Source organism: Ovis canadensis, chromosome 4 (genome assembly GCF_042477335.2).
Source record: "Ovis canadensis isolate MfBH-ARS-UI-01 breed Bighorn chromosome 4, ARS-UI_OviCan_v2, whole genome shotgun sequence".
Taxonomy (NCBI): Eukaryota; Metazoa; Chordata; class Mammalia; order Artiodactyla; family Bovidae; genus Ovis; species Ovis canadensis.
In genome coordinates this window covers 65,985,490-66,010,392 of record NC_091248.1, presented here as the reverse complement: position 1 = coordinate 66,010,392, position 24,903 = coordinate 65,985,490, and the positions used below count along the sequence as shown (strand labels likewise).

Sequence of the window (24,903 nt, the reverse complement as noted above, 5' to 3'; positions counted from 1 at the left end):
GTCTTAAATATAATCTTATGGTTGGGAATCGGGGTATGTTTACTCCTTCTTGGGGAGGATCATCAGATTTTCAGAGTTCTTTGACCTTAAAATGGTTATCCTCTAGCTTCACAGTAAAGTCCAAGTCTTTAGCCATGTGCTTTCAAAAATTTAAAAATATTTTCTGGATGATTTACCTCCTTTTTCATGATAAAAAGTATATAACATAAAATTTACCCTCTTAAGAAATTTTTAAGTGTAAGCATAGTGTTGTTAACTATAAGCCCATAGTAGTACTGCAGATCTCTAGAATCTTTTCTTCTTCGTGACTGAAACTATATGCCAACTGAACAGCAACTCAGCATTTCTCCTTCCTCCCAGGTCCTGCTAACAATCATTCTACTTTCTGCTTCTATGCATTTGACTACTTTAGCTACCTCATACAGGTGGAATCATGCATTATTTGTCCTTCTGTGACTAGTTTATCTCACTTTGCATGATGGTCCAAGTTCATCCATTTTGTTGCACAAAGCAGAATTTCCTGCCTTTTTAAGACTGAACAATATTCCAGTATGGTGTGTATGTGTGTTTATATGTATACACCATGTTTTCTTTCTTTATGCATTCGTTGATGGAAAATTAGATTGTTTCCACTTCATTACTATTGTGAATAATGTTGCAGTGAACATGGGAGTGCAAATATCTCTTCAGTTCTGTTTTCAGTTCTTTTAGATGAATCCCCAGAAGTGTGATTTTTGGATCATATTTTTTATTTTTTGAGGGGTCTTCATATTGGCTGTCCCATTTTACATCCTGCCCCCAAACTGTGCACAGGAATTCTAGTTTCTTCACTTCCGTGCTAACACTTGTCATATTCAATTTTTTGATAGTAGCCATTCCAGGCAGACGGCTTTAACCTCTGAGCCAACAGGGAAGCCCAGTCTAATATGTGTGAGGTGGTATCTCATTGTGGTTTTGATTTGCATTTTCCTGATGGTCTCTGATGTTACCCTTTCATGTACCTGTTGATCATGTATGTCTTCTTTGAAGAAATGGCTATTCAAGTCCTTTGCTGACTCTTAAATCAGATCATTTTCACTGAGTTGGGGTTCCATTATTTATTTGGATATTAACTTCTCTTCAGATATGGTTTACAAATGTTTTCTCCCATTTCATAGGTTGCCTGTTCTGTTGTTTCCTTGACTATGCAAGAGCTTTTCATTTTAATGTGGTCCCACTTGTCTACTTTGCTTTTGTTGCCAGTGCTTTTGGTATCATATCCAAGCCATCACTGCCAAGACCCAGTGTTAGGAAGCTTTTCCTATGTGTTTAAGTCTTAATGCATTTTGAGTTGATTTTTGCCTATGGTGTAAAATATAGGTGCAGTTTTATTCTTTTGCATGTGGATATCCAGGTTTTTCAGCACCATTTGTTGAAGAGAATGATTTGTTTTTTGTGTTCTCTAATTGTAGGCATCAGTTTGAGGTCATCTCAACTAGTGAATGTCTTTGGGCATAAAGATTTTTTTGGTCTTTAAGATTATTAAATTTATCTTAGGATAAATTTACATAATAAGAATGACTGAATAACATACAGAAGCATTCAGGGTTCTTAATATTTATTGCTGAATTGCTTACCAAAAAAATTATAGCAGTTTACACTCTCATCGGCTGGTAACTCTTACTTTTCCATTTTATCACACTCTCACCAGCATGGAGCAGTTTGTCTAAAACCGAAAAAAAAAAAAAAAAAGAAGGAAAATAGAAATTATGATTTTTATTAAGTACAGACAGATATAAATCTGTTGTTTTAGTTTGTATTTCTTTGCCACTGCTAGTAACATGGAACATCGTCAGCCGTGTGTGTTTATTCTTGTTTATCAGGCCCAGTATGTAGAGTTCCTATTATTACTGGGAAAATGTTAATTACAATGATGATGCAAGGGGTATGAACATAAGTAGGCAGACTCATCAAGTATTTTTGGAGAAGTTCAAAAGTATTTGAAACAAGAATTCCCACTTCCTGTCCACAAGACCAGAGGAAAGTATGGGAAGGAAGAGTTAATTAGCTCCCTGCCAGGTTTCTTGTTTTGATAAAATGGGGATAAGAATAAAGGCTTCATAAGACTGATGAAAAGTAAGTGGAATTACACCGTGTAACTTGTTCAGAACATAGTAGGTGTGCAGTATGTGCTGGTCCTTTCATCGCCTCTTCCCTTCTACCTTCAGCTGTTTCTGCACTTGCATGCTGGCCAAGCACAGGCTGTTTAGAAATGTACTTTAATGATACTTCTTAGACTGCCATAGTCTGAAGAAGTATAGTCAGAGAGAGGAACAGTGGCGCTACAGTGCCTCGACCTGGAGTGCCCACAGGTTCTCCTCAGCCTCCAGACCTGGAAGAGGCTCTAGCACGTTCCGGATGCAGCTGTTGTCTTCATGAATTTCTGGTTTGTAACTGCTGGCTAAGTCCTTCACTTGTGACTAAGAGTTACCCATTTCCGACCTCTACCTTGTACCCTTATTCTAGCACAGTCATTCCTACTTACCACCACCAAAAAAATCCCAAACCAAACACCAACAAACTAGTTAATAATGATTTATTATTTTTAAGGCAATAAACAGTTTTTTCCCTCCTATTGCAATCTTATGTGAAACCTCAATGAACAAAGTAATTAAAAGTAGAATCACTCTGGTTGAAACTGGGATGAGAAGGCTGGTAGCCCTGCAACCCCAAGGCACCTCTTCATACAGTTTAAAAAATAACAGAAACCTGGGAGCCACTCCCATCACCACAGGACAGTCCCAAACTCGTGAGGTCCTACCCATAGAACAGGAGGCCCCACACCCATTCTGAGCCCTGGGTGGTTGGAGTTACTTGGGTGCTGTGGGTAGAGCTGTTAAGGGAGAAAAATCAAGAAAAATCACCAGGACCAAAGGGGGAAAACTTTCCTCTTCATCTTGCCTAAAATCCCAGTGCTGCTAAATCTCAGGCTTGTCTTCCTAGCCACCCCCAGGGGCCTGCAGGGGGTGCATAGGCATCCTGAAGGTGCTGGCAGAAAGGGGCTCGCCACACTCCTGACCCTCAGTCAGCAACAGGGCAGCCTGGGCGCCTGCCACAGAACTTTGAGGTGAGGGTCTAGTTTTTATTTTTTTATTTTTATTTTTTTTTTAGAGTCTAGTTTTTAAATGATAAAAGGAGCATGGAAGGAAAGGCGTAAGAAAATGTAGAGGGAAGAATGAAGAATGTTATGACAGAAATAAACTCCCATTAAAAATTTTGCATTTTTTTTAAAAGAAAAGTTCATCTCATGTTAATCTAAAATTTCATGGGGATTTCTAGAGCTTTGTGGGGAAAAGCATCCTGGTAAATGTATATGCTAATGGTGTATCCACGGGACCTTGTTATAGTGATGGAAATTCTGTTTCTTGCAAACACTAATGTAATCCTCCCTTTATATCTTAGTAAAGCTGATTGACAGAGTATAAAATTGCTTTTTAATCAAATTTAGGAAACAAAATGTGTCGTGGGTTTTAGCATTTAAAAGTGCTTGAAGCGTGGAAGCAGAAACTCAGAATACCCTGGCAGATTGTCTATGATATTGTATGTTGATGGTACATTTCAGAAATATTATTATTTCAATATAAGTTTCTTTGACTTGAGTCATATTTTGTTCCAAAGCTTTTTTGGATTAGAGAAAGGAGAATGTATTGTGGAAATAGGACCCAGGGAAAAATGAACACAAACCAGTTTTAGCCACATTTCTCAAAAACAGAAAGTTTCTAAGAGGTCTCTCTCTTTAACAAAAAGCAGTGTAGCTGCTTCCACAGAGGGTACTCCCAGCCAGAGCACCCTCTTCCCCCAGCTCATCCTATCTGATGTTTCCTCAGCCTCTGGTCCCACCGACCACGTTCTAGATCGAGGTCATCTTGGCTCTGAGCCACCTTCTCCCTGTGCCGCTGCTGCCTCTCCGGGCTCTCCTCCTGCAGCGCTTCCTCCCTGCCCTCCCTCAGGTTGGTCCTCAGTTCCCTCCTTTCCTTCTGGAAGCCCTCCTGGGAGACCTCGTGTACTCCCACTTTTTCTGCCTCTCTGCTCCCTGCACACCCAGACCGGCATGCCTTCACTCCCCCCTTCAGGCCATCACTCCAGAGGTGTTTTGTAGGCACTTCAGCTGTTTCTGTTATCTTCCCACTACTAAGCCTCTTCCTCCGCTGGTGTCTTTATCTTAGCTGATGATCTCCCATTATGGTAGTTTCCTAAATTAGAAATATCTCAATCACCTTGAGTCCTTCTCTCATCCTCAGACTCAGCCAGGTGGCAAGTCCAGGGGAAGTCCCCCTCTTCAGTCTCATCGGCCCTCACTTGGACAGGAGCTTTTTAAGACTTTGCCAACCTTAGTCTGTTCCCTATCTGGTGCTGCTACACATGACTTACCCATTTCTTTATGGAGAAACTTTGGTACAAACTGTACCAACTCTCTTCCCAGTGCCTACTGCAGGGGTTTTCAGACTCGGCCTAGGAGCTATTAGAGTCTTCGGTCCGTCTTGGGTGCTTCCCTTAAGATCCCCCACAGCTTTGCTTTACATCAACTTCACATTCTGTGTTACGTTTCTTTTTTTCTTCAAAACGGAATTTTCAGGGTCTCGCAGTTTGAAAACCACAGAATAACTCAGGGGAAAGGTTGTACTCTGGAGCCAATCCCGCAAGGCCTTTTACATCCACGTTTCCTGCTTCACCCCCTGGAGAGCAGCATGAAACCTGAGTTCCAGGATGGGCTCCATCACACACAGATCGTGCAGCCCTGGGCAAGCTATTTAACTTCCCAAAGTGTCCTTTTTTTTTTTTCATCTGTAAAATAGGAATAATAATATCAGCTCCCTCACACAGTTGTAAGGAGTACCTGAGATAAGTATGCTTGACATGTGTTAGTGCTTCATCAGAGTTGGCCATTCCCGTCAGGTTAGTACTCAAGCCCTTCAAGACTGCAAACCCATTATGCCCTGTGATGCTTTGACCCATCCTTACAATGGCTTCCACCTCCCCTCATCTTTATAGTTAAACTCTTGTTTATTTAGTAAGACTGACTCATATTTTCCTCTTTCTGTGAAGCTGTCCCAGAGACAATATTCCTTCCTTAGTACTAAGTATATGCCTCTTACTAAGACAATCATAATGTTGAATTTTATTGTTTCTTGGTCTGTACATGTGTGCACACATGCATGTTCTCACACACTCTCACACACACACACACACGTACATACACTCTTTCTCTCTCTCTCACACTCACACTCCTACAAAGATTAAAGGTCACCAAGGTAGGGACCTGACCTGATCGTGTCCATACACTTGAGGTGACTTGTGGATGTGCCCATATCTGTGCCCCTGGGGTAAACTATGGGTCCTCCCGCATGTGTCATTGGAGAACACTGTGGCTACTGCTATGGGCTTCCAAGGTGGCACAGACCCCGCTTGCCAGTGCAAGAGCTGTAGGAGATCCAGGTTCCATCCCAGGAAGATCCCCTGGAGGAGGAAATGGCAACCCACTCCAGTATTCCTGGTCTGGAGAATCCCATGGACAGAGGAGCCTGGTGGGCTATAGTCCATAGGGTCGCAAAGAGTCAGATATGGCTGGGCATGTATGCGGAACATGTGGCCACTGCTATATCTGTGCCCTTGGGGTACAGCACTCCCATAATTTTTCTTGGGATATACTTGTGGACATGCTGTATTTTATGAATGAAGCAAAGTAGCTAATGAATAGGTAAGTGAACCAGCAAGAAGCAGTGAGATTGAGAAGAGGACCCGTGGGTGGTGCTACAGCTCACCAGGCTGAATTTGACATTTCAGCTTTGCTTTGTGCTTGTCTTCATACTGGTCAGTTGATGACCCCTGGCAGCCAGTTCTCTTTAGCTGAACTGCTACTACTATAAAATTGCTGAAGTATTTTACTGAGAAACAGATTCAGTCGTCTGTGGGACATATATCCACAGAAACACAACTTCCCTCCACAGTAATTTAAATACTTCATTTGTTTGTTGGTTAGGAAAAAATAGCTTCTATTTAGTGAATACTCATGTGCCAGGAACTGTGTGAATGCTTTACAAGTATTATCCTAGGTAGTATACAGAAGTTAAAGCAGCAAGAAGTTATTTTTATTATTCTGTTTTAACAGATGAGCAAACTGAGTTTGAAAAAATTGCATAACTTGTCCGAGGCCTCTTAGCAGAATAGTGGAGACAGGATTCAAGCAGCAGTTTAAGGGAGCAGGGAGCAGATGAGCAGTGGGGCTGGGGCAAAGGACTGTGCTCCTGAGGCCCCACTGCAGCATGGTCAGAGCAAGCCGTGGTCCCCTGCAGGCATCTCTGTTCTATTCCAGCATATGTCTTACTGACTCCAGGGAGTGGACATCACTGAAACTCAGAGGATGCAGCATGGCTTCCCAGTAGAACTAGTTTATTCTCTGGGCCCTTTACTGATGTTTTTAACACATCATTTCTAAGCTTAAAGCCTCTTTCAGAGCCAGTTGCACCAAAGCACTGAAGACATGAAAAGTTGCTCTCCCTGGTTATCTTGTCTGTGTGATTTGCTTTTTATGTTTCTGATGCGAGTCTAGAAAATAGTTTTGTTTTTATACACACACACACACACATATATATGTAGAGAGAGTTAAACTATTAAAATGCTTATTACAGAAAACTTGGAAAGCATAGAAAAAGTGGAAAAATCTCCATAAGGTCAAGTATTTTCCACCATTAACATTCAATCTGTGACCTTCCAATGCTTTTAATTATTACACGTACATTTGTATTACCAAAATCACAATCTGTGTGATACATTTGTTTTGTTCGTTCTTCATTTAGTGATATATCATGAACATTTCCTCATGCTAATAACTATTCTTCCACTACCTGATTTTGGATGAGGAAAATGATAGACTTCATCTAAGTGTACTGTACTCTAATTAATTTGTTCTTTCTCATTTTCTTTGTCCCATGGTTTTGCCAGTTATTTTCATAGGACTTCTGCTGTTACCAGTGTTGAAAATCCAAAAAGGGAGTATGGACTATTTGGCATTAATATCTGTGTGAAGGATAACTTTGGAATCATGTTCACTCTATTATAGAATTTTAAGACCTTAACAGAAGAGAAGCAGTCACCTGGGTAGCCTATGACAGGGCACCTCCCTCCTACACCTTTCCTGACAGGTGAACCAGCCTCTGCTCACAGACCTCCATAAGCAGACACCACTCAGCTCCTCTTCATCTGTGCTAATGTGTTATGTTCCTATCTTGAGCTTAGGAACCAGATTCTGACACAAACAGATTTTGAAAAGTTGCTTCCTAAACCTTTAGAAGCATGTGCTTCAAGAGCAATGTGAGTTGAGAATCTGGGAAGGAAGTCAGAGGCAGGATGGCAGGCAAGATAGCGCAGAATGCTGGCTTAGCTAATCGAAGCCAAGGAACTGCTGTAGACAGGCAGGGAGTGTTCTCTGATTTGCAAGCTACAGTTATTCTAATTGATTTCTGCATAGTTGTGGATAGGGATCTGCCCTCTTCCATTTATTTTTCTCTGGACAAGTAAGATGTGAAATGTTGTTCCATGCCTTTCTAATTTAAATGTTGCACATGTTGAGAACTAATCTTGCCAACCATTTTAAACCAGGCCAGAAACATAACACACTGTTGTTATTAGCCTTCATTATTTGGTTAGCGCCAACATTTTGTTTGAAACAAATATAAATCTCCTTTATAGACAAAACCTGTTTATGCCATAAAGTAGATGTAATGGGAAGGCAGCTGAGTTTTCATGGTGAGCTGCACTGCTTCGTCTCATGAGGCTGATAAGGCCAGGGATGCTCATTTTGAGAGACTTCTTGGGAAATGAGATTCATGTTCTTTGGGATCTTATACCTGAGCTGAGACATATGATGAATCTAAGGTGGTTTGTGAAAAGTACACATACACAGAGATCAGAGGGAGCTTAGAGGAGAAACAGAGCATTACCTCACAGCCCATACTGGGGGCTGTGGACAATGTCCTTGAAGCCATATGCACCACATTCAGTCAACAGGCTGAGTGAACCAGCTGTCTCATACACATGTGCACTATTGCTTTCCAGATATTATGTAGACACCCTGGTGGCCAGTAATATTTTTAAATGAATTCTTGTATTATTACTACTTATTCTAACTTTTTGCCTTATTGTTTATTTTTTATCAGTAGATTTGACACACATCTGTGAAATTTTTTCATGTTATAAATGGTTTCAATTACTTGAAGATTAGAAACTTCCATTGTTTGAATCAATGCTGTCCAGTAGGACTTTCTGTGATCACGGAAATGTCTCTGCCTTGTCCAGTAGTGCAGTCATTAACTCCATATAGCACTTCAGGACTTGAAATATGGCTAGTGGGAACTGAGGAACTGAATTATTAATTTTAATTTATAAATAGATACACATTAAATAGAGGATATCACGTTGGACAACACAGATCTAATGTATCCCTTTGTAGATAATTTTCTAAAAGTCCTCCCTCCTTCCCCAAGTTCCTTCTGCCACACCCTTTCCTGGTTTGTTTAGGCTTCTACCCACTTGTGGGTGTCTACCAGGCCCACTTCTTCTCAGGTGCTCCTATTCCTGAAGGTTCTTTAGCCCAAGAGAAGGGTTCTCTCACAGATGCTTAATGATATGATTTTGAAAGCCTTTCCTAATCATAGAAATGAAAAGGAATGGTAAGTTACAGTTTTCTTTCAACCACCATCCAATCCTTAGGAACTTGAGGTTTCTGTTTTCCTGGGGTACATGAAATAGTGGTTTTCATATTTAGTTTGTTTCAAAGGTCATATAACATGATCCTTCTTTAAAAGTTGACTGTTTGGTAGGCCATAAATAATTATTCAGTTCAGTTCAGTTCAGTCGCTCAGTCGTGTCCTACTCTTTGCGACCCCATGAATCGCAGCACGCCAGGCCTCCCTGTCCACCACCAGCTCCTGGAGTTCACCCCACCTCATGTGCATCAAGTTGGTGATGCCATCCAGCCATCTCATCCTCTGTCATCCCCTTCTCCTCCTGCCCCCCATCCCTCCCAACATCAGGGTTACCAGAAACTCAGAAATCAAAATCTTATTCTAGGGCACTCATTAAGCAAGAAATTTTCCCTTTCCGTTGCTCTCTTGATGATTATTGAGAGTGACCAAAAGGTCTTCCTTCTCTAACTTTGAAAAAAATCAACACAGCTCAGAGCATTTTATAAGTTATGACTCTTGGGTCCTTCTAAGATCATCATGGGCAATGGCAGCATATGATATAACTTCTGTTAAGCTAAAATCACAAGATGATAGCCAATTATCTCTGAATGTAAAATTCACCTTTGTATTTATATTATGATTGATATTTATTATAGATACAGTGCTAGTACGATTAGTAGGTAATTCAAAATCATTATCTTTCCCAAAAGATTTGTAATTCAAAATCATTATCTTTCCCAAAAGATTTGTGTTGTGCAGTGTTTTAAAGCAAGCAAGATGAACGAAGAAAGCAATAACATGTAGAATTCAAAAAAGCATATGAACTCACGCCCAAGGAGCTCTCATCAAACTAATGACCACCTTTCATGGACCAGGCTGGGAAGAGGTCTTTCTCTGGAGGAGGGCCTTCAAACTCATTCGCTCCACAAGGGTAAAGGTGCAGGCTGCTCTCTGCTGCCTCGGGGTGAGCCTTCTCACTTCCTGCTCTTCCTGCTTTGACGCTCAGAGTTCTCTTCAGGTATCAGACCCAGAGCAAGGGAAGTTTCATTTGCCGAATCCAGAGGCCAGAATGTGTCCACTCGGCTCCTGCTAGGCAGTGTGCCCTGACACGGAACACGCCTAGAGGCAAGGGAGCTTAAGGCCACTGCACCCCCGTGCCCAGTGTGCACGGTGAGATGAGAAGGAAATGCTGATGGGTGTCTCGTAACCTCCATTCTGTGTCTTTGGATTCTTCCACTCTTCACCCTCTCTCATAAATTTCCTCCAACACATGAATCCAGACGGTTGTTTCTGACATTAAAGTTGTGTTGGACATCTCTTCTCATAGCACCTCCAATCGCTGTGGTGGTGCTGTTTTCATGAAACACATCCCTCCGTGGTCTGCTAATCTCCTTTTGATAGGAGATGCCTGGGTTGTTGTGACTGTGATTGGCAGTTGGGTGTGTGTCTGTGTGCTGGGGACAGATTCAAAGGGGAGATGGTGAGGAGTGGAACATGGGGAAGGCCAGCCAGCAAAGACCAGTGAGCTTTTGCAAATATAAAATACCAGCCTGAATTTGCTTCCCTTTCTATTCTGTAGTAAACACAAAGGAATACAGACAGAAACTCAGTCTTCTGTGGGCCCCCAGGAAGAACATCTATCCTCTCCCTGTGCTCTTGAGGCCCCTGAAGTGTTTGAAAGGAGCCAAAGGAAGAGCATGCTTTGGGGTCTGTTCTGCTCCCTCCCTCTGGGCCTTCCTGTGCCCAGGCTGCCACCCCTCCTTCCCCAGCATCTGAGGAGCTACAGGTGACCCTTCCACAGGACCCAGGCCTTCTCCTTGATAGATCTGTGTAGAAAAACTAATGGGCAGTGCTCGTCATCCTTGTCTCTCTACGACAGTTGGTTTAGGTGTATGACTTCTTAACCTTCATGTGTGTGTTTCATGTATTTTCCTTCTGCTTACAAAATTATACCAAATGATTGTATCTTCTAAATTTTCCTTTTTCTGCTTGAGTCTATATGTATATATTTCTTTGATTAGAATATCTTAGCCTGAAGGCCTCTGATCTTCACTGTAGGAAACTAGCACAGGGCTAATTATCTGTCAGCAAACTTTGGATTGCTGGATGTTTCCGTAATTGCCCTCAAACGTGGTAATGAGGTTGCAGGTTTGAGGAAACACTTATGAACAGCGGCTTTGGGGAAATTAACCTCTTCATTTTCAATACTGAATTCCAAATTACTGTGTATTAACGCATCTGTCTCCTGCCTTTTGTTAAATTTCAGTACCTGCTAGAAATGAAAAGCTTAATCCTGCCCCCAGAACACATCCTGAAGCGGGGGGACAGTGAAGCAATAGCATATGCATTCTTCCATCTGGCGCACTGGAAGAGGGTGGAAGGAGCTTTGAATCTTCTCCATTGTACATGGGAAGGCAGTAAGTAATTTTCTTTCTTTGAAACATTTTTTTTTTAAGCACGAAAACATGCTAAAGGTGTTTTTGCCCTGAGCATTTGTGATGAATGATGAAGATTTACATATCTATAGCTCTGCTCTCTAACCACATCACAGAGATGTGGTTAATTACTCAGGCTCTCTGGTTCCTCAGTGGTAGTGGGTATTATTGTGGTGATGCTGCCTCTGTGCCTCAAAAAGGTAAGTTTATACAGTGGAGGGGGTGAATCAGGACTGTTCCAGCAGTTGTGCTATGCTTAGTTGCTCAGTCATATCTGGCTTTTTGCAACCTGCCAGGCTCTTCTGTCCATGGGAATTCTCCAGGCAAGAATACTGAAGTGGGTTGCCATGCCCTCCTCCAGGGGATCCTCCCAACCCAGAGGAGCATTCTACTCCTGGAAACCCTCCTTGGAGACCCAGACAACCCTTTGGCATCATGGGAGTCTTTGGCATGGAGCCAGGCTCCTTGCTGGGCTCTAATGACCACTTCCAGATGGGCTTTCTGGGAGGGTTGGCTGAAGAGCCACAATTATCCTCCAGGAGAGCTCAGTTGGCCAAACAAAAAGGAGCAGCAGTTAGACTTCAGGACAACTGGACCCTAGTATGGTGACAGGGATAGCCTTGTGTGTTGAGGAATAAATGCCTGTTAGATGGATGTGGGGGTACAATGATCTGAGCAGCTGCTGGCACCAGCATTCTGTGTGAGAAGTGGTTGCACTGGTGGGTGAGACATGCTCCCGGCCCCAGAGAAGCATCTCATCCAATTGGAAGGAGTAACCAGCAGCATTAGCAGCTGCTCAATGATTTTTCAGATGGGAGAGAGCTATGGGGTGGAGCAGTCATGGGTAACCTTATAGGTCATAGGAGATTTGAACCAAGCCTTGAAGAACTAGGACAGTTTTATAAGCAAGGACACTGTGAACAGTGCTAAGTGTGTGTGGGGCAGCTGTTGGGAAGAATGAAAAGGGCTCAAGATTATGGATTATTGAACAAGATGTGTATTGACACTGCTATCATAAATTTAGGCAAAACAAGCATAACATGTAGCATGGGTTTTTCCCCCCTCTTAGGGAAAAGAAATTTTAGAGTCTTCTGATAATTTTTCCTTAGTTCACCTCTACTCTGATCAGCCTCACAAGCAAATGTCTTTTTAATCCCTTTTGCTGTTTATTTTTGCTCCTTCCATTTTCATTTTGCCAATCTTCTACTCTTCCCTTTTCCTGCCCTTCCCTAACCTAGCAGGAATCTAAACTGGTACAGGAAAGGGGTGGGGAGCAGTCAAATGAGATGGAGTAAAAGTAACTTGACAGAGATAGGACTCAAGTTGATTGAAAGGTTTTTTATGTTTAGTTGTTTTGAAAATATTTCTTCAGAGAATTGTAGCAGGTCTAGTTAAATCATTTACTGTTTATAACCTGAAGGGTGGTGACTTGGTGGCTATTTCCACACTCACTCTGTAAGTGTAATAAGCTACTCCAAGTGTCCTGGTCCTGGTATTTGGATGTGTTAAGACAGCAGACTCTTGCTCAGGGAGTGTGTGGACACGTGTGCAGTTCTCTCTGGCTTGGGCTTATTGTTGCATTTATGGTATTCTATACAGATGAGACAAAAGGAATTTTTATTTAAACATGAGAAAGAAAGAGATAAAGCCCAGCAAGACTGAACATGAGAGGCCTTACCTAGTATTAGTCATGGTAAAATTAAATGGACAAATTGGCTTACCAAGTAAGAGTGTATATATATATATATATATATCTAGATTCAGTTCAGTTCAGTCACTCAGTCATGTCTGACTCTTTGCGACCCCATGGACTGCAGGACGCCAGGCCTCCCTACCCATCACCAACTCCCAGAGCTTACTCAAACTCATGTCCTTTGAGTTGGTAATACCATCCAACCATCTCATCCTCTGTTGTCCCCTTCTCCTGGGCTCAGTCTTTCCCAGCATCAGGGTCTTTTCAAATTAGTCAGTTCTTCACATCAGGTGGCCAAAGCATTGGAATTTCAGCTTCAACATCAGTCCTTCCAATGAATATTCAGGACTGATTTCCTTTAGGATGGACTGGTTGGATCTCCTTGCAGTCCAAGGGGCTCTCAGGAGTCCCCTCCAACACCACAGTTCAAAAGCATCAATTCTTCGATGCTCAGCTTTCTTTATAGTCCAACTCTCACATCCATACATGACTACTGGAAAAACCATAGCTTTGACTAGACGGACCTTTGTTGGCAAAGTAATGTCTCTGCTTTTTAATATGCTGTCTAGGTTGGTCATAACTTTTCTTCCAAGGAGCAAGTGTCTTTTAATTTCATGGCTGCAGCCACCATCTGCAGTGATTTTGGAGCCCCAAAAAATAAAGTCTGTCACTGTTTCCATTGTTTCCCCATCAATTTGCCATGAAGTGATGGGACCAGATGCCATGATCTTAGTTTTCTGAATGTTGAGTTTTAAGCCAACTTTTTCACTCTCCTCTTTCACTTTCACCAAGAGGCTTAGTTCTTCTTTGCTTTCTGCCATAAGGGTGGTGTCATCTGCATATCTGAGGTTATTGATATTTCTCCCCACAATCTTGATTCCAGCTTGTGCTTCATCCAGCCCAGTGTTTCTCATGATGTACTCTGCATATAAGTTAAATAAGCAGGGTGACAACATAAAGCCTTGACATATTCCTTTTTCGATTTAGAACCAGTCTGCTGTTCTATGTCGAGTTCTCACTGTTGCTTCTTGACCTTCAATTTATAAATTGGTATCTTGGAAATATAGTAATAGAAGGTTATTGATTGGATCTGATTGATAAGATGGTTGCTGCTGCTAAGTCGCTTCAGTCGTGTCCGAATCTGTGCGACCCAATAGACAGCAGCCCACCAGGCTCCCCTGTCCCTGGGATTCTTCAGGCAAGAACACAAGAGTGGGTTGCCATTTCCTTCTCCAATGCATGAAAGTGAGAAGTGAAAGTGAAGTCAGTCAGTCATGTCTGACTCTTCACGACCCCATGGACTGCAGCCTACCAGGCTCCTCCGTTCATGGGATTTTCCAGGAAAGAGTACTGGAGTGGGGTGCCATAGCCTTCTCTGGATAAGAGAGTCCTATAGAAAAGTTCAGAAGAGGGGTGGGGCAATAGGTGATAAAGACACAGTGTTATGAATGGCGTAACTGTAAAAATAAAAAATAATGAAAAAATTCTGTTTGGAAGTTCAGTTCAGTTCAGTCACTCAGTCATGTCCGACTCTTTGCGACCCCATGAATCGCAGCACGCCAGGCCTCCCTGTCCGTCACCAACTCCCGGAGTTCACTCAGACTCATGTCCATTGAGTCAGTGATGCCATCCAGCCATCTCATCCTCTGTTGTCCCCTTCTCCTCCTGCCCCCAATCCCTCCCAGCATCAGAGTCTTTTCCAACGAGTCAACTCTTCGCATGAGGTGGCCAAAGTACTGGAGTTTCAGCTTTAGCATCATTTCTTCCAAAGAAATCCCAGGGCTGATCTGCTTCAGAGTGGATTGGTTGGATCTCCTTGCAGTCCAAGGGACTCTCAAGAGTCTTCTCCAACACCACAGTTCAAAAGCATCAATTCTTCAGCGCTCAGCCTTCTTCACAGTCTAACTCTCACATCCATACATGACCACAGGAAAAACCATAGCCTTGACTAAGATGGAGCTTAGTCAACAAAGTAATGTCTCTGCTTTTGAATATACTATCTAGGTTGGTCATAACTTTTCTTCCAAGGAGTAAGCGTCTTTTAATTTCATGGCTGCAGTCACCATCTGCAGTGATTTTGGAGCCCCCAAAAATAAAGTCTGACACTATTTCTACTGTTTCTCCATCTATTTCCCATGAAGTGATGGGACGAGATGCCATGATCTTCGTTTTCTGAATGTTGAGCTTTAGGCCAACATTTTCACTCTCCTCTTTCACTTTCATCAAGAGGCTTTTTAGCTCCTCTTCACTTTCTGCCATAAGGATGGTGTCATCTACATATCTGAGGTTATTGATATTTCTCCTGGCAATCTTGATTCCAGCTTGTGTTTCTTCCAGTCCAGCGTTTCTCATGATGTATTCTGCATATAAGTTAAATAAGCAGGGTAACAATATACAGCCTTGATGTACTCCTTTTCCTATTTAGAACCAGTCTGTTGTTCCATGTCCAGTTCTAACTGTTACTTCCTGACCTGCAAACAGATTTCTCAAGAGGCAGGTCAAGTGGTCTGGTATTCCCATCTCTCTCAGAACTTTCCACAGTTTATTGTGATCCACACGGTCAAAGGCTTTGGCATAGTGAATAAAGCAGAAATAGATGTTTTTCTGGAACTCTCTTGCTTTTTCCATGATCCAGCAGATGTTGGCAATTTGATCTCTGGTTCCTCTGCCTTTTCTAAAACCGGCTTGAACATCAGGAAGTTCACGGTTCACGTATCGCTGAAGCCTGGCTTGGAGAATTTTGAGCATTACTTTACTAGCATGTGAGATGAGTGCAGTCCACTAGCTTTGTTTGTAGTGATGCTTTCCAAGGCCCACTTGACTTCACATTCCAGGATGTCTGGCTCTAGATTAGTGATCACACCATCATGATTATCTGGGTTATGAAGATCTTTTTTGTACAGTTCTTCTGTGTATTCTTGCCACCTCTTCTTAATATCTTCTGCTTCTGTTAGGTCCAGACCATTTCTGTCTTTTACCGAGCCCATCTTTGCATGAAATGTTCCCTTGGTATCTCTAATTTTCTTGAAGAGATCTCTAGTCTTTCCCATTCTGTTCTTTTCCTCTATTTCTTTGCATTGATTGCTGAAGAAGGCTTTCTTATCTCTTCTTGCTATTCTCTGGAACTCTGCATTCAGATGCTTATATCTTTCCTTTTCTCCTTTGCTTTTCGCCTCTCTTCTTTTCACAGCTATTTGTAAGGCCTCCCCAGACAGCCATTTTGCCTTTTTGCATTTTTTCCATGGGGATGGTCTTGATCCCTGTCTCCTGTACAATGCCACGAACCTCATTCCATAGTTCAACAGGCACTCTATCTATCAGATCTAGGCCCTTAAATCTATTTCTCACTTCCACTGTATAATCATAAGGGATTTTATTTAGGTCATACCTGAATAGTCTAGTGGTTTTCCCTACTTTCTTCCATTTGAGCATTCTTTGGCATTGCCTTTCTTTGGGATTGGAATGAAAACTGACCTTTTCCAGTCCTGTGGCCACTGCTGAGTTTTCCAAATTTGCTGGCATATTGAGTGCAGCACTTTCACAGCATCATTTTTCAGGATTTGAAACAGCTCAACTGAAATTCCATCACCTCCACTAGCTTTGTTCGTAGCAATGCTTTCCAAGGCCTACTTGACTTCACATTCCAAGATGTCTGGCTCTAGATTAGTGATCACACCATCATGATTATCTGGGTCGTGAAGATCTTTTTTGTACAGTTCTTCCATGTATCCTTGCCACCTCTTCTTAATATCTTCTGCTTCTGTTAGGTCCAGACCATTTCTGTCCTGTATTACCAGATAACAATGGGGAGATGCTTTGGAAACACTGGGAAGGACAGTGACATTTTCAGAGATGAGAAGTGACACCGTGATCCCCACATCAAGCAGTGAGGTACCATTGGGGGGATGTAATTATCTCAGATTAGATGGGTGGAACACTATTAGAATAAAAAGAAACGGTGAGTTTTAAGACATTAAACAGTATGGCAGGACAGTCAGGGACCTATATGAAAGGCAAACTCTGCATTTAATCCTTATGGATAATTAAGAACCAAGGAAATTACACAGCTGTTCAGTTTTCAAAAAGAGAGTCGTACCATTCAGTTTTAGAAAAGAGAACCATGCAAGTGCTTACCAGGTGCTGACTGCCTTAGTTAGTAGTTAATTGAGGACCTTGGTAGAGGATCCCAAGAACCTTGAAGAATGTTTGTGTAACTGTAAATCACAGAGGGTTTGCATTTCCATCATTTCATGGACTCCTGATAAAGTTCTGAGTCAGGCAGGACAGAGGTGGCCATGTTAGATGTTCAGAAGAGAAGCAGGTTTGTTGAGGTGAGCAACCTATTGAACGTCCTGCAGGCACTGATGTTAGAATCAGGTTTACTGTGTCTTCACTGCTCTTTTCTGTAACACCAGCTATTTAGGCCTTACCTGGATAGATTAAGGAGAAGAGGAGCAGCCATCTCTGAAACATTTGTTTAGAAGCCCTCAATTTATACCACTACTTAAGGTTGGGGTATTCCTATGCCCTTTCTAATGTTTTGAAAGCTAATCATTCTATATAAAATTATATTTTGTCATTAAATATTGACTTAAACATTTAAAATATAGAATGAGCCCAATTTAATATAAAAATACATTCTATGTATGTAAAAAGATAAAAGAGGTTAGAATTAGATATACCTTTAAGTAGATTTTTAAGTGATTTTTTTCTTCATATTTGTATTTTTCAAACTTGCTACAATAACCATATATATTTTCTTTAAGCATAAAAACTTATGTGTATATATGTACATGTATATATATGTATATGCATGTATTTAGAAAATGATCTTTCATTACAAACAGTTTTGTCTTTAAAAAATACAAAGCTATAAATCTGTCTTGAAATTTAGGAGAAGGAATTATCACTCCAACTTCAGGCAGTTGTGTGTGATTATTTGACAAGACTTCTAGATCTGTGTCCATTCTAAGTTAAGTGGAGGCATCAAAGCTCTGGATTTTGAAAGACTTGGATTAGAATTCTGGCTCAGCTACCCATTCACTGATATTAATGTACCCATTTTTTGAAAACTGTGAAGTGCTGATGATATTGAATGCCGCTGCCCTATTCCAAGTTGGTGAGCTTCAGGGCAGTTGCTCCGAGGGCTGCTACAGTTCAGGAACCACTCCTTTTCCCTCTCTGGAGGTCAGTGGGGCTCCCCTAGACTGCCCGTGCCTAAGCTCAGGAGGCTGCACTTCCTCCAGTTCACCACTGGGTGGCGCCTTTTGACATCTCCAGTCTCGTAGTCTAGGTTTTCACCTTTAAATCATTTTTTTCTTTATTCTGAAGTTTAAGACCATTCCCCAACTCCCTTCCACTTCCTCTTTTTCACTAGAAAGAGAATTCAGAAAGGAAGATAGCTATCTAATTTCACTAGGTTCCATGTTAAAAGTGTGTATTCTTTCAAAAATTCACTTTATCTTTTAGAAAAAGAATTATGTCAAAAGTGTTGGTTAGGGGTGGGGATGAGGTATAGTTTTCTTTGCTTTTTAATGAATTTATTATGTTGGAGCACTAGTCATCTTGTGGAATTAAGTGAGTTTCCCACCAATCAGGCTGAAATAACTCACATTTTTGATAAAACCCCAAAGTCCAGCTGATGCATGGCAGAGATTGTTTGGGTTTGAAACATATGGTTGTTTGAAGAAAAAAAACCTGAATCCTCAACCACAAATACATCAGCATTTCAAAGGTTTGTAAAATGTTTGATTCATCACTATCCCAGCCCCTGAAATTACACAATGTGTTTCTCAAAGTCAAGATAATCAAGAAAGGGGAAAAGTTTTAATTTATTTAAGATTTAAAAACATGTTCCTAAGTTCATTACACAACTGCCACATTATCTGAATTATATTTATTTTAAGCCCTATAGGTTCTGGTTATCTTCACAAACATGTACACACATGACTGCAAGTATATGTTGAATATAAAAAACATACATGAATGAGGAAACTCATTTGAACTGTGTCTTTAGTTACAGTGGTATTGTGCTTTATGGTGCCCTGTTTTAAATGGTACGTCTTCTAATTTACCTGTATTAAATTCTGCTGTGGCCTTATCTCCCTCCTGCCTTGATATTTTCAAGACTCTGATTTGGCTGTATTTATTTTGTAAAAGTGAGGTAGTCTGCTGACCACAACTGGAGATTTAATTTCAGGTTCCATATATCAGAAGACTAGAATACCATGGGGTAAATCACTTAGCTTTTCTTTGTTTCCATTTTCTTCCTTACTCGATCTTTATTTTCTTTTTGGAGATTTTTTTTTTCCCCAAAAAATTCACTAAATAATGTATAAGATTTGAAGGTGGTGATTCTTAGGGGGATTAAGGCAAATCTTTCCTTTGAGAGGAGAAAATGGCCCATTGTTGAAGCAAAGGATGAGATTCTGATTCTAATTTATTCTCTTTGAACCCGATGGTAAGTGCTACTGGCTGTAAGATGTGATCCTTGGGGCATTTCCTCTAGTCAAACCTTTCCTCCAAAAGCCTGGCACCTTTGAGACTGCTAAAGAGAAATTCTCCCACCCTTCAGCCCATGGATCCAAGGCTAAATTTTATAATTTGGGAGAAAACAGTGGCAGCTGAAGTCCCTGGGCATAGCCAACTTATACTAGTAGCCGGAATCCAGATATTGTATGATGCTTCCCCACCAACTGCCCAGTAGAACCAGTTTGCTCCTTTCACTTACTCAGTTTTGAGCAACTGACCATAATTTGGATCCACTGGGGCTTTTAAAGGGAAAATTCTGTCTCTTCCCTACTGTGCATTAATTTATTCATTGCTTTATTCAGTGAACATTTATAGGCATTCTTTTGGGGATATCAAGGTAAGTAAGACTCTGAAATGCTTTGGGAGAAACAATGTGTGTGTGCACGTGTACTCACATACACGTGCCCATGTATGTGCACATATAGTGTGGGTAGGAGCAGAGCTATCAAGGAAGCAGGAACAGAGTATTAGAGTGTTACAGGTCGCTCACAAGCTAGTGACTCTGCTCCAAAACTCTAGAATGTTTCTTTGAAATTGGAATAGAACATGTTGTAATCTAAAAGGAAAGTGGTTTTCCAAGGCCATATAACTAGATAGTGAAAAAATGTGGATCAAAATCCAGAGTTTTGACTTTTGGATTTTCTTTCTTGTTGTCCCCAAGGCCTCACAAAAGACAGAGAGCCTTTATGGCCATTGCCTATGTTACAGTCAATAGAATGGAAAATGTGGGTTGTGATAATATTCTGTTCTATCATTTGTACTTCTAATTGTTCACAAATAAGCAGCATTTGTCCTTATAAGCTAGAATATGATCTGATAGAGCAAGTAGGAGCTTGGAGTTGGTGGAAAGGAAAGCAAAGAGAAAACTAACTTTCACTGAGCAGTCAGGCCCTATGTGTAGACACCTTGAGCTCTGCTGTCACGCATACAGCACCTTTTAACAGCCTCTCGAGGTCCTTGGTGTCCTCATTTTTATGGACACATAAAATGACCCGCTAGACACAGAATAATGACCCACCTGAAGTCATACAGTTGTCAGCCTGGTCCAGTTGGCTCGTCGTGAGCTGTCACCTCCACCGCTACCCCATTAGGTATACACTATCACAAGGGAACTTTCACACTTGTTTTCATGATTATTGTCTCATCTGTTTCCCACCCTGGGCAATCAGCTCCATCAGTCCAGAAACAGTGCATGCTTGGCTCACATTCCTGTCCCTACTATACAAGGTAGACACTCAAATTTTGACCATGTAGAGCTGGGATTCAAACTCAGTCCTTAGTATTGCAAACAATCTGTATAAAGTTCTCTGAGATCCTCTTTGAAAATTTGACATAGGCAAAGCATCAGACATTGCCTTCTGTCCTTGTCTATATTGTGGATAGGATGAAAGGTCATTAGAATTCAGTGGGAAAATCAAGAGTTAACTTGTTCATGTATCCATGCTTGTGTCCATTCTCTTGATTCTTTATCCAGAATTGGTCAAGTCTCTGATGCAGGTACAACACTGATACAGGCTTGAAACCTGTCTAGATAGTGTGTCTGGGTGAGGCCAGAAGGCAGTAGTGTAATGTCTCACACGTTATTGTGGAGGGCCTGCTGTGTTCACTAAGTAGTTCCGGTTCATTTTGCCTCTCCCACAAAGGCACAGTAGAAACCAAGGTAGGGAGGAGATGACACAAAAGGAAAATGCAAAAATGCCACTGGGTTCCATGTACTAACACTAAATAGTCCAGATTTTTTTTTTCCTAACCAAATGCATGTACATTTTCATGTATTTCTTCTGAAATGTGTGTGTTCTTTTTTTTTTTTTGGATGGAAATATTTTAGGAAGTTTTTAGTCACTCATGAAGTAGATCGAATTCATAAAACAGTTCAAATGACCTTTTTTTCATTCTTACCTGCCCTGCTAAATCAGTGTGTTACTACTTGCACTTGCAAAAGTTCTGGCCATTCACCTAAAGCCACAAGGTCCTTGTGGAGCAGTTATACATATTTTTAGTGAAAGGACCAGGAGGTGGGGGGTGCTGCTGGCACGGCTCACGTGGTGCCTCTTCCCGCTCTTTCTAGACCTCCAATGCTTATCTCACACTTTGCTGGACCCCGCCCAGCAGGGTGGATAAAGGATAGAATTGCAAACAGAAATTGTGTTTGCTTTTGTTTAGTGAAGCCAAGTCTTAACATTATTTTATGAACTCGATGTAAATGACAACTGACATGAGAAAGAGAAATTTTAAGGGCACATAAGCATCCTTACTATCACGGGGCTTGGGGGCAGAGGATGGTACAGGAAGAGAGTGTGTGTATTCTTTGTTGAATCATATATAATCAGTGTCTTCACCCTCTCCAGAAGACCAGAACTGATTAGAAGGAAGAGAGTAACTTGGTGCACAAAATTTGTATGCATGCCAAATACTGGAGTGAAAAGCATTTGCTATCTGATTGAAAAGACACCAACCAACCATTTGACTTCTGTGGTTGAACACTCTCAAGATCTTGCACCCCTATATTTCGTTTAAAAAATTGCTCCCTGAAGTGCAAACTGACTTCAGTTTTGAATAAAATTTTGCATTCAAATTTATAGCCACTTTGAAAACTGAGGGTTTATTTATGTCGTATGAACCTAGACAGATTCTTAATTACAGGAGCCCTAGTGCACATGAAAATCTGGATAAAAAAAAAAAAAAACCTTCCACATAGGTTTTTCTACATTTTGGAGATGCTTTCATAGCAGCCATCATTTATGGGAAGTGGTATTAAAATCCTGCCATATTGCAGTTTAAATGCCCCGCTTCCCAGAAGAGAGTTTAGTGTATCCTATAAAGCACTAAGTGAGTTTTTCTTTTTTTGGTTTTGTAATTTTTTTCCCTTCTCTTGAAAGCCTGGTTCTACTGAGAGAAATGCTGCTTCTTTGTGTAATCTTTGTGTGTTAGCAACTTGTGCAGGGAACCCCTCTCTTGCTTGCTGTAATGGGCAAAAATCATCTTGTTTTGCATGAAAGAGAAGGTCTGATTGAACTAGAGTGAGCCTTTCATTTTAAGAAGAGTTAAAGTCTAGGGTGTTTTTAATGTTTTAATCTCTGTTTAAGAGGTTTCTGTTACAAGAGGAAAATTGATAACATTTTTACCTCAGCCAACTGCCAGCAAACTGGCTCTGCTCTAATCCCACGTTTGTAGTGATTTATATTCTCCGTGGCAACGTGCTGTAACCTCAGAGTGATAGCACTGTGGTGCAGATTGACTGCATTCCAAATGCTGGGATCACATACATAATGTTTTTACTTTTAAATAATATTCAGACACCAGAATAAATACCATATGTGCACTGATGCTGGTTACAATGGAACCTTGTCATGTCTCGTGAGGGAGAACATTCTTTGTTTCTGATTTCTGTTTGAAATAAGTATGCAAAAGACAAATATGTACATTGACAGCATTTTGAGAAGACTTTGGTAATTACACAGCTGAGGACATAGCTAGGAGTCCTTGAAATGCAGCATTTACGGCTGAAAAGTTTGCTGTGTTGCCACCATCCCTCTTTGACACACATGAAGGCAAGGATTGTAATTCGATGTTCCCAGTGTAGGGTCTAGTTTTTTCATATTTTACATCTACGGCATGCTGTAGTTGTTGGACATCTGTGGAAGAAAAATTACCTCCTCGAGTACTGTTCATAGGAACAGTGAGACTAACATGCTGATGACATTGTAACAGGGAGAGTAACACATGTGAAAATGGGAAGAGATGGACTGACTGGAAAGTCATAATTCAGGGTGAGACCTAATGTTATCTGATGCCCCAAAAGCAAAGCTTACGTGGCCTGACATCCTCAAAATACAGATACTCAATCTCTCCAGATCCATTTTTTCTCCCACATGATGTTGAAGATTTAAAAGTTTCATAAAGTTCAGAAATACCTCCCAAGTCATGCACTTTGAGATTCTTGTTTTTATCCATCTTGGTTGGAATTCTAATCCACCTAGACATATTTTTGAAATAGACATGCTAGAATGCCTTTCATATTTGTGCATCTGTGACATGCTCCTACAAGTCAGTCCACGTTGCTTCTTGGGGAAGCATTTCAATCCAGGTTTTTGTTATTACTATCAGTTGGGCTATATTGAATTAGTGCTCATGACATTTTCATAATATTTTGTAGCTGAGGAAACACTGGGCATTGGAATTGATGGCTTTGCCTACTCCTCTGCACCCCCATCCCCACCTAGTGTTGTGAGGTTTGTCCAGATGTATAGTGTGAGGTTAATGTGTGAGTCATTTGTCATAATGCATCTCTGACAATTTCTCTGGTGCATGCCTCAGCATTTGGGTAAGTCTCGCATCCTTTCTGAAAGTTACTTGTAGAAATGTTCCCCATTATAAAAATGCTCAAAATGCTCCCCATGAAGTTGAGATGTTATGAGACAAATATTGTGCCTCTAACATATTGTCTCTCCTTTTCAGCTTTTCGGATGATCCCTTATCCCTTGGAAAAGGGGCATCTGTTTTATCCCTACCCCATCTGTACAGAGACAGCAGATCGCGAGCTGCTCCCATGTAAGTCTGCCCTCCTTATTCCTCTCCTGGGCTGGTGAGGGTGGTGCGCCAACAACGGGATAGAGAGAGGTGGGAATGATACATGTGTATGGTGTTCCTTGTCTTCTATTGCCCTGTCCTCGTCTGATAGCATAAGCATCAAAGTGAGTTATGTGTGCAGGCTTGGCTTCCTGCTCCTCCATGTCTTTCCAGATTCATCAGAGGGAAAGACCCCTGGTGACTGAAGTTTAGATGAAGAAGCATCATGTCCTGGCTGGTTTGAGCACAGAGACCCTAGTTTGAGGCAGATGCCCCTCGCTGGGCCGATCCACTGTGCAGGGCTCGGCCTGGGCTCTCCCACTGATTAGAGGAAGTCTGCACACACTGGAGTCTAAAAGAGAAGCAGAGGAGCTGCAAAAGAGTCTGGTGGGGAGGGCAGGGCAGCATGAGGATGCTGGCATTGCCACCAGAGGCAGACCCATGGGCCAGGTGGGCGTGCTTTCTGCAGTGATGCAATGCTGTTGGCCAGCACGATTTCCCGCGAGCATCTCTCGGATGGCATGCAGTGAGCCGGTGGGATGTGTGCAGGGCACACGTGCAGTCTCAGCTCTGTCCACAGCAGGCAGAGGGCAAACCCTACCCTTGAGGGCCTTACCAGCTGGCAGTCAGAGGACCCGTACCGCACGTGGAAAGTATGATTTGGTTTACTGTAATCCAACATTGTTTTGACAATTCCAGCTAAATAGTTATTATCAAATTATACTGTGTATAATGAATCGTGTCCAGGCCCTTCATGTGGCCCTGCCTTAGGACATACTTTTCTCCCTCAGATAATAAGCTCCAAATTTTGTCTATTCTCTCTTCCCTGTCCTCTCTCCTGGCACTCCCACCCTGCACCAGCCCCAGTTCTATCACATCTCATAGCTCTAACATAGTTAGAGGCTTTGCCCAGAAGACCAGCTGAACTTGGAGCCCAGGGTGCTTGTAAACT

The 24,903-nt window shown here is 41.6% G+C and overlaps 1 protein-coding gene across 22 annotated transcripts in view; it reads left to right on the top strand.

Annotated features, from left to right (window-relative positions):
* The window catches only part of ST7 (suppression of tumorigenicity 7), a 276,264-nt gene that overhangs the window by 238,481 nt on the left and 12,880 nt on the right, over positions 1 to 24,903 (top strand). For all 22 annotated transcript variants that reach the window (XM_069586679.1, XM_069586677.1, XM_069586685.1 and 19 more), the window contains 2 exons: positions 10,990 to 11,140; positions 23,841 to 23,933. In XM_069586679.1, the coding sequence (XP_069442780.1) occupies positions 10,990 to 11,140; positions 23,841 to 23,933 (244 nt within the window). The remainder of the gene's footprint in view (positions 1 to 10,989; positions 11,141 to 23,840; positions 23,934 to 24,903) is intronic.